Raw genomic sequence first — 16,435 nt, 5'->3', positions numbered from 1 at the left:
TAATGATGAAATCAATCGATTTTGTTCCGTAAATTTGATTTTGTGCAGATGCGTATTTTCTCTCTCTTCTTGTTATGAAATCTTTTAAAGATTGTCAAACTCTAATCTTAAGCGTGTATTTTCTCCATAAACAGCAGAAATGCACTGGTTTAATGACGCGCGTCATATCAGAGCCGTCAGATTAGATAAATGGACGGCTGAGATCCGTTCTCACTGGAACTCAACCTTTATTGTTGTTGTTGTTGTTGTTGTTGATGATGTGGTTGTTGATGATGTTGTTAATGTTATTATTATTATTATTATTATTATTATTATTATTATTATTATTATTATTATTATTATTATTATTATTATTATTATTATTATTATTATTATTTTATTTTATTTTATTTTTTTTTTTTTTTGCAAGAAGTCATAGATTCTCATTATAAAATGGGAAAAAAGAGAGATCTTACAAGAGATAGCCATCTACTCGAGAAATAAACAAATAAAATACAAAACTACCCAATTTAGCCTAAGAAAGTAGAGAGTTGATGATCCAAATCCAACCCGCTGCTCCACACAAAGAACCTCATCCCAACTTCAAATTTTAGACGCGCCGGGGACCTTGTCCACGACCATACACCTCCCTTCAAAAATACGTCTATTCCGCTCTTGCCATATATGGTAGACAGCAGCCGCAACAGCACAACAAGCAACCCTCTTTCGAACACCCTTACCTCTATTGAGAGAAAGCCTATACAACTCGTGCTTGAGACTTAAAACTCGCCTACATACCCCCTGCCAGTTCAGCACTTGCTGCATAAGCGTCTTAGAAAAAGAACATTCAAAGAACAAGTGGGAATTAGATTCAGCCGCATCATAGCATAACACACACCTACTAGGAAGAGACACCCCCCTTTTGCGTATATTTTCAATAGTAGCCAGGGCATGGTGAGCAGCTAAGGTAGCCACAAACGCATGCTTAGGGATAACAGCTGCATTCATAAGGGCCTTCATCCATCTCAAGTTATGATCAGTTCCACGCAGGATAGTATACACCTCCTGCAAAGGAAATTTGCCTCCCTCATGCCACTCATGAAATAGCCACTGTGCCACATCTCTAGAACCCACTTTGGCCACAAATTCATCTCTAATCAGGAGAATCTGCTTCCATATAGGGGAACTGCAATCATCAGCATCCATAAGCCAGCAGGATTGGTGGTTAAAAATGTATTCACTAGACCACACCATCCATATGGAAGTGCAATTATGATTATAAGACCAGAACATCTTCAGCAGCAACGTTTTGTTCCAACTCAGAATCTCCCTTATGTCAAAACCACCCTGCAATCTACCACTACAAACTCTTGTCCAACTGAAGAAAATGAACCTATTCTTAGATTCAGACCCCCAAAGAAACTGTCTACAGGCCTTCTCAGCTTCATGAATGACTCCCTTAGGAAGAAGGAGACAAGCACACCAAAAAGATTCTACCCCAAAAATAGCAGTATTGATTAAATTTACCTTCCCAAAGATAAACAAGTGCATCCCAGTCCAGGCCCCCATCCGCCTTTGATCTTGGCCAAAAGAGGTTGAAATAAATCCCTGGTCAGTCTGGAGGAATGCAAAGGAGTACCAAGATACTTAAAAGGGAAAGACCCCTCTACAAAACCAGTAGCATGAAGAATCTCAACCTTGACTCCTGAACTAACCCCAGTAAAGTAAATATTTGTCTTACTAGTGTTAGAGGTGAGGCCAGAAAAACTAGAGAACTCATCCAGACAATGCTTAACAGCCATCACAGAGGGCAAATCTCCTCTGACAAACACTAACAGATCATCAGCGAAAATTAAATGGGTCAAATCCAGTTTGACACACTTAGGATGATAACTGAAAGAAGGGAAAGACTTAATATCCTTAAAAATTCTTGTGAGCACCTCCATACATAGGACAAAAAGGAGAGGGGAGAGAGGGTCCCCCTACCTCAAACCTCTCTTTCCCATAAAATATCCCTCAGTACTACCATTAATTTTTAGGGAAAATCTCAAACTAGTGACCATGGTAGTGATCCAATTACAAAATTGAGTGGGCAAGCCATACAGAGGGAGAATGGTCTGAAGAAATTTCCAATTCACTGTGTCAAAAGCCTTTCTAATGTCAACTTTAACCACACATCGAGGAGTTTTATATTTCCTTCCATACCCTCTAACCATCTCAGAAGCCAACATTGTGTTGTCAAAAATTGACCTATCAGCAACAAAAGAAGCTTGCTCCTTCCCAACAAGCAGAGGCATCACTTTTTTAAGTCTGGCAGTGAGAATCTTGTTGATGGTTTTATAAATGGTAGTGCAACAAGAAATTGGCCTGTACTCCAGAACAGTAGTGGGATCATTCCCTTTAGGAATAAGAGAAATAAGAGTGGAATTAACCTCCTTTAACAACTTGCCAGTTGAGAGAAAATCAAGTATGGCAGTGGTGAACCTATCATGAATTACACCCCAAGCATATTTGAAAAACCCAGACGAGAATCCATCAGGACCAGGACTCTTATTAGGATCAATAGAGAACAAAGCAGCCTTTACTTCAGCAGGAGTGACAGGTTCCAGTAGAGTAAGGCCCTCAGTGACTGTCAAACATCGACCATTAGCCATAATTGCACTATCAAACTCCACAACATCCTCTTCAGACCCAAGCAACCCAGTATAGTATTCGATGAAGGCATGGGAAATAGCAGTGGGGGTAGTACAAACCTGTCCCTGAACATCAACAACCTTGCTAATATTGGAAGCATTCCTACGAGTAGCAACTTTAGAGAAGAAGTAGGAAGTGTTGGCGTCTCCCATCTTTACCTCAAAAGCCTTAGCCCTCTGATAAACAATATTAAGCTCAATGTTTTTAAGCTTACAAAGAGCCTGACTGAGATCCTTTTCCTCCTGACAGAGTGTAGGGTTGGTAGGATTCTGCTGCAATTTGAACTGGCATTGATGCAATTGAGCTTCCAATTGTTGAATTTTAGTATCCACCCCAGCATAGGAGCTTTTATGCAAAGACCTAAGTTTCCCTTTTATCCCCTTCAAATCTTTGAACCAATTGATACATAGCACAACCCTGAATTTGTGACTGCCATTCTCTAGCAACTAAGGAAGTAAATTGTTGATCCTGCCCCCAACAGTTAAGATACTTAAAGGAGAATTTCCTCAAAGGAGTAACAAGCCCCAGGGAGATAATAAGAGGAGATTGATCCGAAAGCCCAGCTGTCAGAGCTTCAGCAGACGAGTCAGGGAAGGTCAGAAACCAGTGAGCATTGGCCAAGACCCTGTCTAAACGCATCCACTTTCTATCAATGAAATCTTGCTTATTTGTCCACGTGAATCCACATCCATGAGTTCTCATTTCCTCCAAACCCGCATTGCCAATAGCCTCATTGAAATCATTCATTGCAAGAAGGTTAGGAGGGTCAGAACTAATCCTTTCATCACAGGTACGAACACAATTCATGTCACCTAAAACCATCCAGGGGAGGGAGCAGGTGCCATTATTAGAGAGAAAATCCCACAAAGGCAGACGCTGAGCAGGGTGGTTAAATCCATAAACAAAAGTAACCTCCATGTCAGAGTTACCATAACTAACCAAAAGGTGTATCCACTGGCTGCTACTATGCTTACACTTGATAGAAATAGACTGATTTCTCCAAATGACCCAAATCCTCCCATTTTGATGAGAAGAGTAATTATCTAAAATAAAACGCACAAAGCTTTCCTCCGGATAGGAGCAGCTTTACTTATTCTAACACGAGTTTCCAAAATACACAAAATGTCAAGCTCACATTTATTAAAAACAGAAATAACCTCTATTTGCTTAAAAAGCTTATTCATCCCTCTAATATTCCACACTCCAATCTTCATGGGGAATGAATGGGGGGTGGGTCTTCCTCAGCACTAACCTCCTGCTCAAACCATTCAGAACTATTCGGGATTTGCAACTGATGAACCTGCACATCCTTAGAAAACAACAACCTGCTAGAACTGATAGATTGACAAACATCCACATCCTCATTCTCCAAAAGACCAAACTGGTTTAATGAGACAGGAATTGGACCCTGAGACTGCCGCTCATGATCCTCCTGAATATTAAGGTCCAGAACAGGACTAGTGGTCCCGAGGCTATTAGGCAGAGCATGAGCTGGGCTATTACCATACTCATGATGATCTAAGGAAGCCCTATCACTAGTCCTCAAGGGAGAAGAGCTATGAATTACCAACTCAGGCTGACAACCCCCACCTGAATCAGAAACCACAGTCTTTGTCCCCAGGGTCTTATCCTCCACTGTTATAGTAGGCACCCCAGTAGATGAAACGTGGGGGACCTCCTTTGGCTGATCAGTATTAGCCTTCTTAGTCTCTTGAGCCTTAGACTCTAGAGCTGCCTCCTTTTTCTTCAGCAGCTTACAAACTTTCCTTTCATGCCCGAGCTTCTTACAATGAGTGCAGTAATAAGGGAGCCACTCATACTCCACATCTTGAATTATTTGACCCAAAATAGGAGAATCAATGACCACATAAGTGGGGAGAGATTCAGAAAGATCCACTTCCACCATGACACGGGCAAAAGATAAGCGCTTTTTATGTGTAGTCATAGGGTCAGCATATAAAGGAGTTCCTATTTTGCTCGCAATCTTACTCAAAGCCTGAGCAGACCATATCTGAGGGTCCAAATTGTGAAGGAGAACCCACACGGGAACCTTGGAAATACTGTCCAACTGGGTAGGGAATTGGGGTGACCATTGCTTGAGCAGAAGAGAATGACCACTCAAACTCCAAGCATTCCCCCTAAGAATAGTATTCATGTCCTCAAGTTTGGAGAATCGAAAATAGAACCACCCTTTTTTAAAGTACAACACAGCTGGTTTTAATACATGACTCCATTGCTTACTAACAAACTCCTTAACTTGAGCAATCGTAGGCTTCCCACCAAGAAATTGCCCAACAAGCGTATGTTTCCAGTAATCCAATTCACTCTCAATATCCTTCATTTCAATCACCACAGCCCCATCAGAACTGGAATGCGTCCCACTCAATTCCATACCCACAGCTGATTGTGCAACCTTATCCACCCAGGAAGTTTTCATAGTATTCGTCCCAGAAGAAGCAGGAACGATAGGAACAGAAACAACCACCTCCGGAACCACCGCAACCCCCTCTTTAGGAACCCCCTCTTTAGGATCCCCCTCTGTGGGAACCGCAGCGACCGTAGCATCAACCACCTTCGAAGGAACAACCCCGGAGACACAAAGATTCCCCTTTCCGGACGTCGAGGAAGGCGCGGCGCCACTCCCGATGCCACCGACAACGGACTAGACTTACGACTAATGATTTATCCAAAGCACGATTAATCAACACATTCACGAATTAGGGTTACCTATTGGAGTAGTTAGAACATCCTCAGATCTACCCCTCCTTGGTTGCGAGAACACGCGAAGACAATCTTCTTTGGTCGTCCCATAGCCGGAGAAGAAAAGGAAAATCAATCGGAGATCAGAAATCGTGAAATCGCCATGAAATCGCCTTTTTTTCTTAGAGAGAAGCCCTCTCCTAACCAGCTGAAATTATTATTATTATTATTTTTATTATTATTATTATTATTATTATTATTATTATTATTATTATTATTATTATTATTATTATTATTATTATTATTATTATTATTATTATTATTATTATTATTATTATTATTATTATTATCATCATCATTATCATTATTATTGTTATTATTGTTGTTACTATTATTGTTGTTATTATTATTATTATTATTATTATTATTATTATTATTATTATTATTATTATTATTATTATTATTATTATTATTATTATTATTATTATTATTATTATTTGACTTGTTATTATTATTATTTTTATTATTGTTTTTTTATTATTACTATGATTATTATTTAGTTCAACTCTAATCAGCTTAGTTCGGTTCAGCTCTATTCAGTTCATTTCAGCTCACCTCCATTCAATTCAGTTCAACTTCATTCAGTTCAGTTCAGCTTAGTTTAGTTTAGCTCAGCTCAGTTCAGTTCAGCTCTAAAAAGTCAGAAAGAACAGGGCCTAAGTCTATTTATTCTATGAATGCAAGTGTCACAATTGATTTGGGTTTATTATCTAAACTAATAAAAGCAAGGAAACAACAAGACTTAAATCAAAGCAAGGAATGCGTGCGTTTTGTATAAGGTTTTTATCCTATATTTAAACACATTTCTATGTTATTTATGTAGCATCTAGCTACAAATGCCCCTGAATAGTCTACATTGGTTTGTTTGGCGTTACTTGCAGGGTTGGACCTGAGGTAAGCTAAATCAAGCCTGAACCTGTCCCGTTTGCATGCATTTTGGAGATAGAAGAGTCAGAGCCTGGAATTTGTCACCTAGGGATGCGTGAAGTGGCTTTGGAAGGTGTTTTGAGTTCATCTGTGCTGACAGAGTGGTAGCTAACTCGATCGACTAAGTTGACTGCTAAAACTGGTCGATCGTGTACCCTTTTGTGGTGAGAATTCTCGATCGAGAGGATGTTTACGCTCGATCGAGAAGGGTGTATGATGAGTTCCTTGATCGAGTACCTGCTTTGCTCGATCGAGGGGTTAGACCTTTTTATGATCGGTCGAGTAGTTCTCTTTTGGTCGATCGAGAGGTTTTGACGCTAGAGTATCTCGACGCAATCTTTAAGATTTACCTATTTTGTATTTTATTTTTATCTTGGAATAAAAGGAGAGAAAAAGGGACGTGATATGGGATCCAGAAAAGAATTTTGGAAATGACAGTAGGCAGAACTCCTTTCTCTGGCTTTTTATTCCTTAGAACTAAAACTCTAGTTTTCCAATTCATTGTATTGGGTATTTTTCCATCCTTAATTTCAATTATTAGTTATTGCAATTGTTCTTGTTTGCCATGTCTTTCATCTATTACTCTAGTTCTTGTTTTCTTTAGTAATTAATTTCTAGTACCAGGGTTCATAATTTATCACTTTATTAACATGTTCAAGTTAATCGTTTTGTTTGTTATTATTAATTTCTCAATTTTCATTATGCATAGCTGATTTCCTAATGTTAGGACTTAAGGGAGCCATGGTAATTAGGAAGTTTAAGATTAGGTGATTAGGCTTGGCAAGAATTAGGTTTGTGTTGTTAATCACCGCAATTAATAGCAATTAGCTGCTTGAGTCGACGCATTTAGCTAGTTGATTTGATAGACCTTGACCTGGATCGGAAGATTGAGAGGGGTAGGTAAGACCTGCAGTGAACATTAGGACATTCTAATGAGGGCGGAAGTTAAGTTAGTAATGTTTTAGGGCGAAAAACGGACCGGAAGGACCTTTTCATTACCCTGTAGACCGAGTTTATGCCGACCTTTGACCCTAGAATAGATCTCTAGAAAAACCCATGGTGAACCGACTGTCCTAGCTGTTTCTCTCTTTCTGGTAGTTTCAATAGAACTTATTGCTTGCTTCTTTATTGTTCCTTTTCTCTAGATCTCCGTAGTTTAGAATCAAACAATCAACCCCCAAGAAACGGTTACCTAGGCAGACTTAGTTTAGCATACATAATTCCCATCTCCCTATGGATATGATACCCGACTGCCTCTACTACATTTCATAGAGACCGGTTAGTTTTATTTTTGATAGGGTTGCGACAGCCGTGTCAGCAAGCAATAAAATAGAAATGTAAACAAATGATTAAAGACACTAGGGTGTTGACAAGGGTAAAGTCGTATCACCTAAATCAAAGTAAACCTACAATATTACTAACAAATAGCAAGCGGTAAGACATGTATCGAATCCACAGGGAGGCGGTAATTATTCAGTTTGCTACTAATATTTATAGTGTCTTAAAGGTAATAGTTTCTTGAAGGCTTATTTGTTTGATTTCTTTAAACTAATTGCGATGTAAAATAAAAGCGAATTCAAATATGATTAAAAGGTCTAGGGATCGGGTTCACTAGGTCAATTATCCGGGAATGTAATTTAGCTAATTATAAGGTCAATCGAGTTATCTAAGGTCACAAGATCGGTCGATTTAATTATGCCCTTTAGATCTTGAATAAAATGCAATCGCTATAATTAAACTATTTCTATCTGATTAACACATCCTATATTAGTCTTAACCCAGTCGGAGAAAATCCTAATTCGCTAGACTAATTAACAACTTTGGCCTAAATTGATTAATTAGAAGAAGAACAACAATCAGACGATAATTCATATGATATTGCTAATAATTAAACAATTAATCCCCTTCTAATCAACCTAGATCCCTATCACCCTAGATAAGGAATTTAGCTACTCATAATTGTAAGATTAACAACAACAATATGAATAAAAGACAAGATAAAAAGCATTAAAAGATGAATAAATAATTAATTGTATAAACTAGAACTGGAATGATTAAAGAACAAGGAAAGTTTAATAAAATACCGTAGTTTGCAAAAGTAGATCTGAAAGTAACGATGTAGCCGACTAACTAAGAGTTTTAAGAATTATAATTGTAAAATAAAGCGTAACCTAATAAAGTTGTACGAGTTTTGTATTTATATTACAAGTTAAACGACTTTAGGAAATATCCGGAAAAAGTCTTCAGTAATCAAGTCACTCGATCGAGTATAGGGCCACTCGATTGAGTACAAGGTAACACGATTGAGTATCCTCCTATTTCGTCACTTTCTTCAATAATATTCTCTACTTCTCTTCTTCCATTCTCCTAGATTTCCGTGCCATGCTTTGTGAATTTCGTCATGCTAACTCCGCAGTGCTCCATTTCATTCTTTTGTTCCATAAATGCATCAATCCCGTATGCAACACCAAATAACGGAAGCATCGACATTCTAATATAAATGGCATATACATGACTTAATTTAGCACGAAAATCGTATCAAAAACAACTAATATGAGGCATAAAAATGTATATAAATATGATTCATCAAACTCCCCTAAACCAATCTTTGCTTGTCCTCAAGAAAAACAAACGCACAATATATCTATATCTATAACAAAGTAATGACCAAATTGTACCAATAAAAAAAATTCAAAAGCACAGGTTAGTGAAAAACGCAGATAAGCCCCAAGATGTAAGATGATACAGTAATATAGACAATAGCCAAACACCTTTCAACTTTGTAAGACAATTTAGTTGGACTCTCGCGTATTCACTCATGCACTCGCAAGTGGGGTGATTTATGTGTAAGATAGGAATGAGTAGAAACACTCACTCAACTTATGAAACATGCATGCAATCTAATGTGATAAGAATTTCTCCAACTAATATGCATTCACAATCACAGACAAAAGTACATATATCAAAGACAATAAGGGTAGCAAACGGGTGAATGGTGTAGAAGTGGTTTGTGCCGAAACACGTATGGATATGTGAGGCTAAGACGGTAGTCGCAGCGCTAAAACCAAAACCAAATCTACGATAATAAGCATGAAGTAAACCAACTAGAAAAATCATCTAAACTCTGACAACACATGAGAGGTTATAATTCCTCTCCAAATATGCATTAGATTCTAGCAAACCCCCTTATAATCTCTTAACGAAACCAAATTAAGCAATCACTCTCTCTCCTTTTCTTTTCTTTTTTTTGCTTTCTTTTCTTTCGTTTTTTTCCAATTTTTTTTTTTTCACTTTTCACTTTTTTTCGGTCTCTTTTTTTTTTCTTTTCTTTTGCTTCATATATTTTTTTTCTTTTTTCTGTAGGAAATATCGGTATACTTCATCAAGAAAGTTCGGATTATAACAAATTATGATATATGAAATTGCTAGTCATGAATGAAATTGTATAAACAAAAAAAATTCAAGAATCAACCTTCGGTCCTAGCAATATGGCCTAAGAACAATATCGAGATCGATATTCTCCTAATTGTTGCACCCAAAATGCTTTGAGAAATGCCTTTGTTCTTGCTAGAAAGGAACCCTAATTTTCTATATGATTATTTAGGGTTTTGTGATGTGAGTTGTTAAGAAAAATCAATCATCAAAATGATCCTCCCTATCTCCTAGTATAACCGAAATAAGGAGAGAAATAGGGAAGATCTTTTTCTTCTTTTTTTCCTTTCTCAAAACCGTGTAAATGGGGAGTCAATTAGGGGAAGATATTTTTCTTGCTCTTTTTCTCCTTTTTCGGTTTTGACCAACCACCAAAAAATAAGGAGAAAATCTTCTTATTCTTTGGTTGTTATAAAATGTATAAAATGTGTATTATTTGTTAATTGTCATTTATGTTGTCTTGTATTAATAAGTCCACACACTTAATACCGGTCCGTCATCATTTATTATGAAAATATCGAATAATATATACATTAACTATAAATATCGCATATTTATAATTTGCTTATTAAATATAACCGTTTACGTTTAATTACGAATTGACATCTTAATTCGTTTAAGCTAACATTATATACATTAATTAAATATAACAGTTTATATCAATTTACGAATTAACTGTTAATTCGTCTCAGCTAATATTATTTAATTGTATTAAATAGTCGTCTCATCATCACATTGACTAACTGTTTAGTCAAATACATGGACTAATCTTTTAGTCATATAAGGCATCAATGTGATTATATTTTCATACAATCACATCTCTCAAACACATCCTTTAGGTGTGACTTTTAGGGACCAGTTGATCACCGCCATCAGTATGATAATAACGTCAAACTTCTAGCAAGCCAACCGTTATTAAGTGAATGTTAATCAACTGATAAATACTAAGTATACCCTTGTGAACCTATAAGAGATTTATATACGTTATCACACTAACTGTGGAGTTTACAAGCTCCAACAAACTCTCACTTGTCCTCACAAGTGTATGTGTGATAACCGATTCTCATATCCTAAAATTTCTCTCACTCAATGTAAAACAATTTGCAAAATCCGTATTCACAAAGGTCGTATTTTACAAGTGATCAATATCAAGAGTGGTTTTCCCGACTAGAGAGTAACTTAACTGATAAACGAATCATCATTCGAGCATGGCCATGCATTTCAGTTACAACTCCTCGAGTGGCCCGGAGAAATAACTAAACCTGATAAAGGTTGGATATTTTATTCAACTCGAATCCTGCAGATATAAGCACAGTATGAAATGACCCATTGAAAATCTGCTTAGCCTCCTGTTACGGTCGACCATGAGAAAGAAACCAAAGTCACCCAAAAACTGCCTTAATCTCAAGAGACAGTCGATGGTCTAAAGAATCGACTCTAGGAACACAATGGACGTCCAATCCACGACCTGGCACCGAATGTTTTTAAACATTTAGGACTTCATTATGTTGTCACAATTTGTCCTACGAGGTATCGTTATAACTCGCATCTGTGATCGATCAGCCAACGTTTCACTTATGGCACGTTGAACCCACCATCAATCAACTTCACAATATAATAGCCAGAGTTATCAACTCATGTAGGCAATTACGGACCAAAACAAATATAATGTAATTCAGTTCACTTTGTGGCGTTCAATGTTGTCGTACAATCCACATGAAAAACAAAATATGAAAAACGATGAAGTTATAAATAGCATATGGAAAAGAAAATGTATCGAATCCATAAGCAACTAGTACAACTCAGGAACACGTTTAATTCCCATGGAAATAACGTGCCCTTTATGCTTATCATATTTCAATGGTTTAGCGAGAGGATCCGCGATATTGTCATCCGAAGCAATCTTGTCAATCACTATCTCCTCTTGCTCCACGTAATCACGGATCAGGTGAGCCTTCCAATTTACATGTCTAGACTTGTTGCTAGACTTAGGCTCCTTGGCCTGGAAGATGGGACCTCTATTGTCACAATAGATGGTGATCGGGTCATTCGAACTAGGAACTACGGTTAGTCCTTGTAAGAATTGACGCATCCATATAGCTTCCTTTTTGCTTCAAGAAAGATAGTACTGGATTGATAGTAGAATGCTACAACTTCCTGTTTGGAACTCTTCCAGCAGACCGCAGCACCATTAAGAGTAAAGACGAATCCAGACTGATATTTCGAATCATCTCGATCTGTTTAGAAGCTAGCATCTGCGTAACCGATTGCACATAGCTTAGTATCTCCTCCATAAGTCAATACCCAATCCTTAGTCCTACGTAGGTACTTAAGGATGTTTTTAACAGCTATCCAATGCGTTTCACCTGGATTGCCTTTGTACCGACTCGTCATACTCAATGCATACTCCACGTCTGGACGTGTGCATATCGTGGCACACATGATTGATCCTATGGCTGATGCATAAGGAACACGACTCATGCGTTCAACCCCTTCAGGTGTCGTGGGTGACTGAGACTTGCTCAAATGCATCCCAGACGTCATTGGAAGGTTCCCCTTCTTGGAGTTGGTCATGCTGAACCTTTCAAGAATCTTATCTAAATAAGATTCCTGACTCAATGATAACATCCATCGTGATCTATCTCGATAGATACGGATTCCCAATATACGTTGTGCCTCACCCATATCTTTCATCTGGAAATGGTTCTTCAACCATCCTTTTACCGAAGATAAGAGAGGAATTCGTTCCCAATCAAGAGTATGTCATCGACATACAATATCAAGAAAACAATCTTGCTCCCACTCGACTTGACATATAAGCATAGTTCCTCGACCGATCGAGTGAAACCATTCTCTTTTATCACCTGGTCCAAACGATGATTCCAACTCCGAGAAGCTTGCTTAAGTCCAAAAATGGAACGCTTAAGCTTGTACACTTTCTTAGGATTTTCAGGATCTATGAAACCTTCTGGTTTTACCATATACAATTCCTCCTCCAAATAACCATTTAAGAAGGCGGTTTTCACATCCATTTGCCAAATTTCATAGTCATGAAAAGCGGCAATCGCTAAGATTATCCGAATGGAACGCAGCATAACTACGGGTGAAAAAATTTCATCATAATGCAATCCGTGCACTTGAATGAAACCTTTTTCCACTAGTCGTGCTTTATAGGTATCTGGTTGCCCGTCTACAGAATGCTTTATTTTGTAAAGCCATTTGCACTGAAGAGGTCGTACCTTGTTAGGTAAATCAACAAGATCCCATACGTCATTCTCATACATGGAGTCCATCTCGGATTGCATGGCTTCAAGCCATAGCTTAGAGTCGGAACAGGTCATGGCACCTTTATAGGTAGCGGTTTCATTACTCTCTAGGAGCAATACGTCATTTTCCTCGACCATACCAATGTATCTGTCTGGAGGATTAGAGACTTTACCCAACCTCCTAGGTTCCTGAGGAATATTAACCGTATCATCAGTTGAAGGAACAAATTCCTCCATCTGTTCCTCGGTTGTTGGTTTTTGAATCTCCGACAGCTCGAAGGTTCTATTATTTGACTTGTTCTCGAGAAATTCTTTCTCTAAGAACTTTGCACTAGCCGCAACAAAAACTCGATGTTCGGTAGGCGAATAGAAGTAATGACCAAACATTCCTTTTGGATAACCAATAAAGTACGTCTTTAACGATCGCGGGCCGAGCTTATCCTCGTGTCTCCACTTGACATAAGCCTCGCAGCCCCAAACCCGAATAAAGGACAAGTTAGGGACCGTTCCCTTCCACATTTCATATGGAGTCTTGTCGACAGCTTTAGACGGACTTCGGTTAAGTATAAGAGCAGCACACAAAAGAGCAAAACCCCATAATGAATCAGGTACTACCGTGTCACTCATCATGGATCGAACCATATCAAGTAGTGTTCGATTTCTCCGTTCGGACACACCATTTAATTGAGGTGTTCCAGGTGGAGTTAACTGTAAAACTATTCCACAGTCTTTAAGGTGTTGATCAAACTCATTTGAAAGATATTCACCACCCCGATCTGAATGGAGTGCTTTAACCTTTCTTCCCAGTTGGTTCTCAACCTTATTATGGTATTCCTTGAATTTTTCAAAAGACTCACTTTTATGCTTCATTAAGTAGACATATCCATATCTACTCAAATCGTCCGTGAAAGTGATAAGATATCTATAGCCATCTCTAGCGGTGATTGACATAGGTCCACATACATCAGTATGTATGAGTCCTAATAGGTCACTAGCGCACATTCCTACACCTTTGAAGGAAATTCGAGTCATTTTTCCGATAAGACATGATTCACACGTGCCAAGTGTAGAGAAATCAAATGTGGGAATAGTCCCATTCTCAATGAGTTTCTTTACACGGTTTTCATTTATGTGTCCCATTCGACAATGCCATAGATAAGTTTGATCTTTGTCACCAACCTTTAATTTCTTATTATTCACATATAATATATCTGTGGTTTGATCTAAGATATAAATTCCATTCATGTAAACTGCTTTGCCATAAACCATTTCATTAAAAGAGAAAAAATAGCTACTGTCCTTTATTGAAAATGAAAAACCGTCTTTATCAAGTACGGAAACAGAAATAATATTCTTACACAAACTGGGTATATAGTAACAGTTATATAAATATAACTCAAAACCACTAGGGAGCTGGATTACGTATGTTCCTATTGAGACTGCAGCAACTCGTGCTCCATTCCCGACTCGCAGTTCCACATCACCCTTTGCGAGGGGTTTGCAGTTTTTTAGGCCCTGCAAATGATTACACAGATGAGAACCACAACCAGTATCAAGTACCCAAGTTCCGAAACTTGCATGGTTAATCTCAATCATATGAATATAAGATGACATACCAACAGGAGTGACGTGGCCTGCTTTTATGTCCTCACGGTTCACGGGATAGTTCCTCCTCCAATGTCCAGTCTTGTGACAATGGTGGCATTCAACGTTACCGTCCTTGCTCTTTGCCTTGCCTTGTGAGCCACTAGTCTCACCTGGCCCACTCTTACCGTTTCCTGACTTTTTAAACTTTGGCTTTCCTACAGTTAGGTCGTCGTAAGCTTTGCCCTTACCCTTATTCTTGATGGAAATCATGAGAACATCTTGCTTCATTCTCTCACTCAATTTCATATCCTTCTCGGTTTGTACGAGAAGTGAGTATAGCTCATGAGGACTTTTCTTCATGTCATTCATGTAGTAATTTGCCCTAAAGAGGGCAAAACCATCATGAAGTGAATGAAGCATACGGTGAATGACTATGCTCTCATTGATTTTGAAATCAAGTGCCTCCAGTTTCTCGACATTCTCAATCATGTTAAGATTGTGTGGGCTAACCGGTTGGCCCTTCTGGAGTTTCACATTAAAGAAGCGACAGGTATGCTCATAAGTAACGATTCTCGGTGCTTTTTAGAACTCATTAGTGAGCGTGGTGAAAATATTGTTTGCACCTTGGGCAATGAAGCGTCTTTGAAAATTGGTTTCCATTGCAAAAATGAGTACGTTCTTTATCGCACCCGCTTCCATAACGAAGTCACTATAAGCAATTGACTCGTTAGCTCTTGCATTGGGGCCTGGGTTTGGCGGTATTAGCTCAGTTAAGTATTTGAGTTTACCGTCAGCAATGGCTGTGGGATTTATCTGTATGCATCCCTTTAACTTTAAGGATTATAACGACTTTAACATGATGAATACATGTCATAAAATAAAATTACATAAACAAAAGTAGAGAATGAAGAAACAACCTTCGGTCCTAGCAAAATCGGCCTAAGAACAATATCGCAATAATATTCACCTATCAGTTGCACCCAAGACGATATGAGATATGCCCTTGCTTCTTGCTAGAATCGATCCCCAAATTTTCTGTAAAATTAATTAGGGTTTTCGGTTTTTTTTTTGTGTTGAGATGAGAGGCAAGAATAGGTTAGAAAATTAGGTTAGAAAAATTCTCCCCTTGATCTCCTTTAAACCGTGTAACACAAGTGATTAGGGTAGATATTTTTCTTTTTAAATTTTCGGCCCATATTAACCGAAATTAGAGAGATTAATTTCTCTTTTTCGGTTTTTCTACTTACCCAAATTAAGGAGATTAAATATTCTTAGGGATATTCTCTCGTGTACCCCTGAACTTTTTCGTTTTCTATGGTGTACCCCTTGTTTTTCACAAAAAAACTTTGACCGACAATAATTCTCTATTACGAGTTTAGAAAACGGTAATTTTTTTTCCAAACCAATTATCTCGTCAAAGCCTTCAATTTGAAAAAAAAATTCACCGCTTTTTGATCTCTTAGCCGGTAGTTATGGTTCGTCAAACATTTTTTAACGAATAAACTTTGACCTACCATAATTCCCGACCACGAGTTGAGACATCGGTGAATTTTTTTTCAAACGGAAGACCTCTTAAATACGCTCAATTTGGAAAAAAAGTTTATCGTATTCTGAACTTGTAGCCAAGAGTTATTGACCGTCAAAGTTTCTTGGCATGAAAAGAGGGGTATATCATAGAAAATGAAAAAGTTTTTTTTTTTGTGTTGAGATGAGAGGCAAGAATAGGTTAGAAAATTAGATTAGAAAAATTCTCCCCTTGATCTCCTTTAAACCGTGTAACAAAGTGATTA

The 16,435-nt window shown here is 37.9% G+C and overlaps 1 protein-coding gene across 1 annotated transcript; it reads right to left on the bottom strand.

The window, feature by feature from the left end:
- Positions 1 to 582: 582 nt before the first annotated feature.
- Positions 583 to 3,591, bottom strand: LOC141628800 (uncharacterized). The gene is made up of 4 exons (XM_074441899.1): positions 3,070 to 3,591; positions 1,966 to 2,957; positions 1,507 to 1,872; positions 583 to 1,357 (listed from the first exon to the last, which is right to left on the bottom strand). Exons 1-4 carry the CDS (start codon positions 3,589 to 3,591, stop codon positions 583 to 585), a joined length of 2,655 nt encoding a protein of 884 aa, XP_074298000.1.
- Between the last annotated feature and the right edge of the window lie 12,844 nt (positions 3,592 to 16,435).

This window comes from Silene latifolia, chromosome Y, assembly GCF_048544455.1.
Source record: "Silene latifolia isolate original U9 population chromosome Y, ASM4854445v1, whole genome shotgun sequence".
Lineage (NCBI taxonomy): Eukaryota > Viridiplantae > Streptophyta > Magnoliopsida > Caryophyllales > Caryophyllaceae > Silene > Silene latifolia.
Note: the sequence above shows the minus strand (reverse complement) of the source record. Positions and strands in the feature narration are given on the sequence as shown.

What these genes read in the sequence shown, in the direction of transcription:
- LOC141628800 (XM_074441899.1), bottom strand. Translation starts at nt 3,591, where the DNA reads ATGGAGGTTACTTTTGTTTATGGATTTAACCACCCTGCTCAGCGTCTG. An exon ending in ATGGGAAAGAGAGGTTTGAG is followed by an intron (nt 1,873 to 1,965) that starts GTAGGGGGACCC and finishes CCCTTCTTTCAG; the next exon opens with TTATCATCCTAAGTGTGTCA. An exon ending in ACTTGTTTATCTTTGGGAAG is followed by an intron (nt 1,358 to 1,506) that starts GTAAATTTAATC and finishes CATTTTCTTCAG; the next exon opens with TTGGACAAGAGTTTGTAGTG.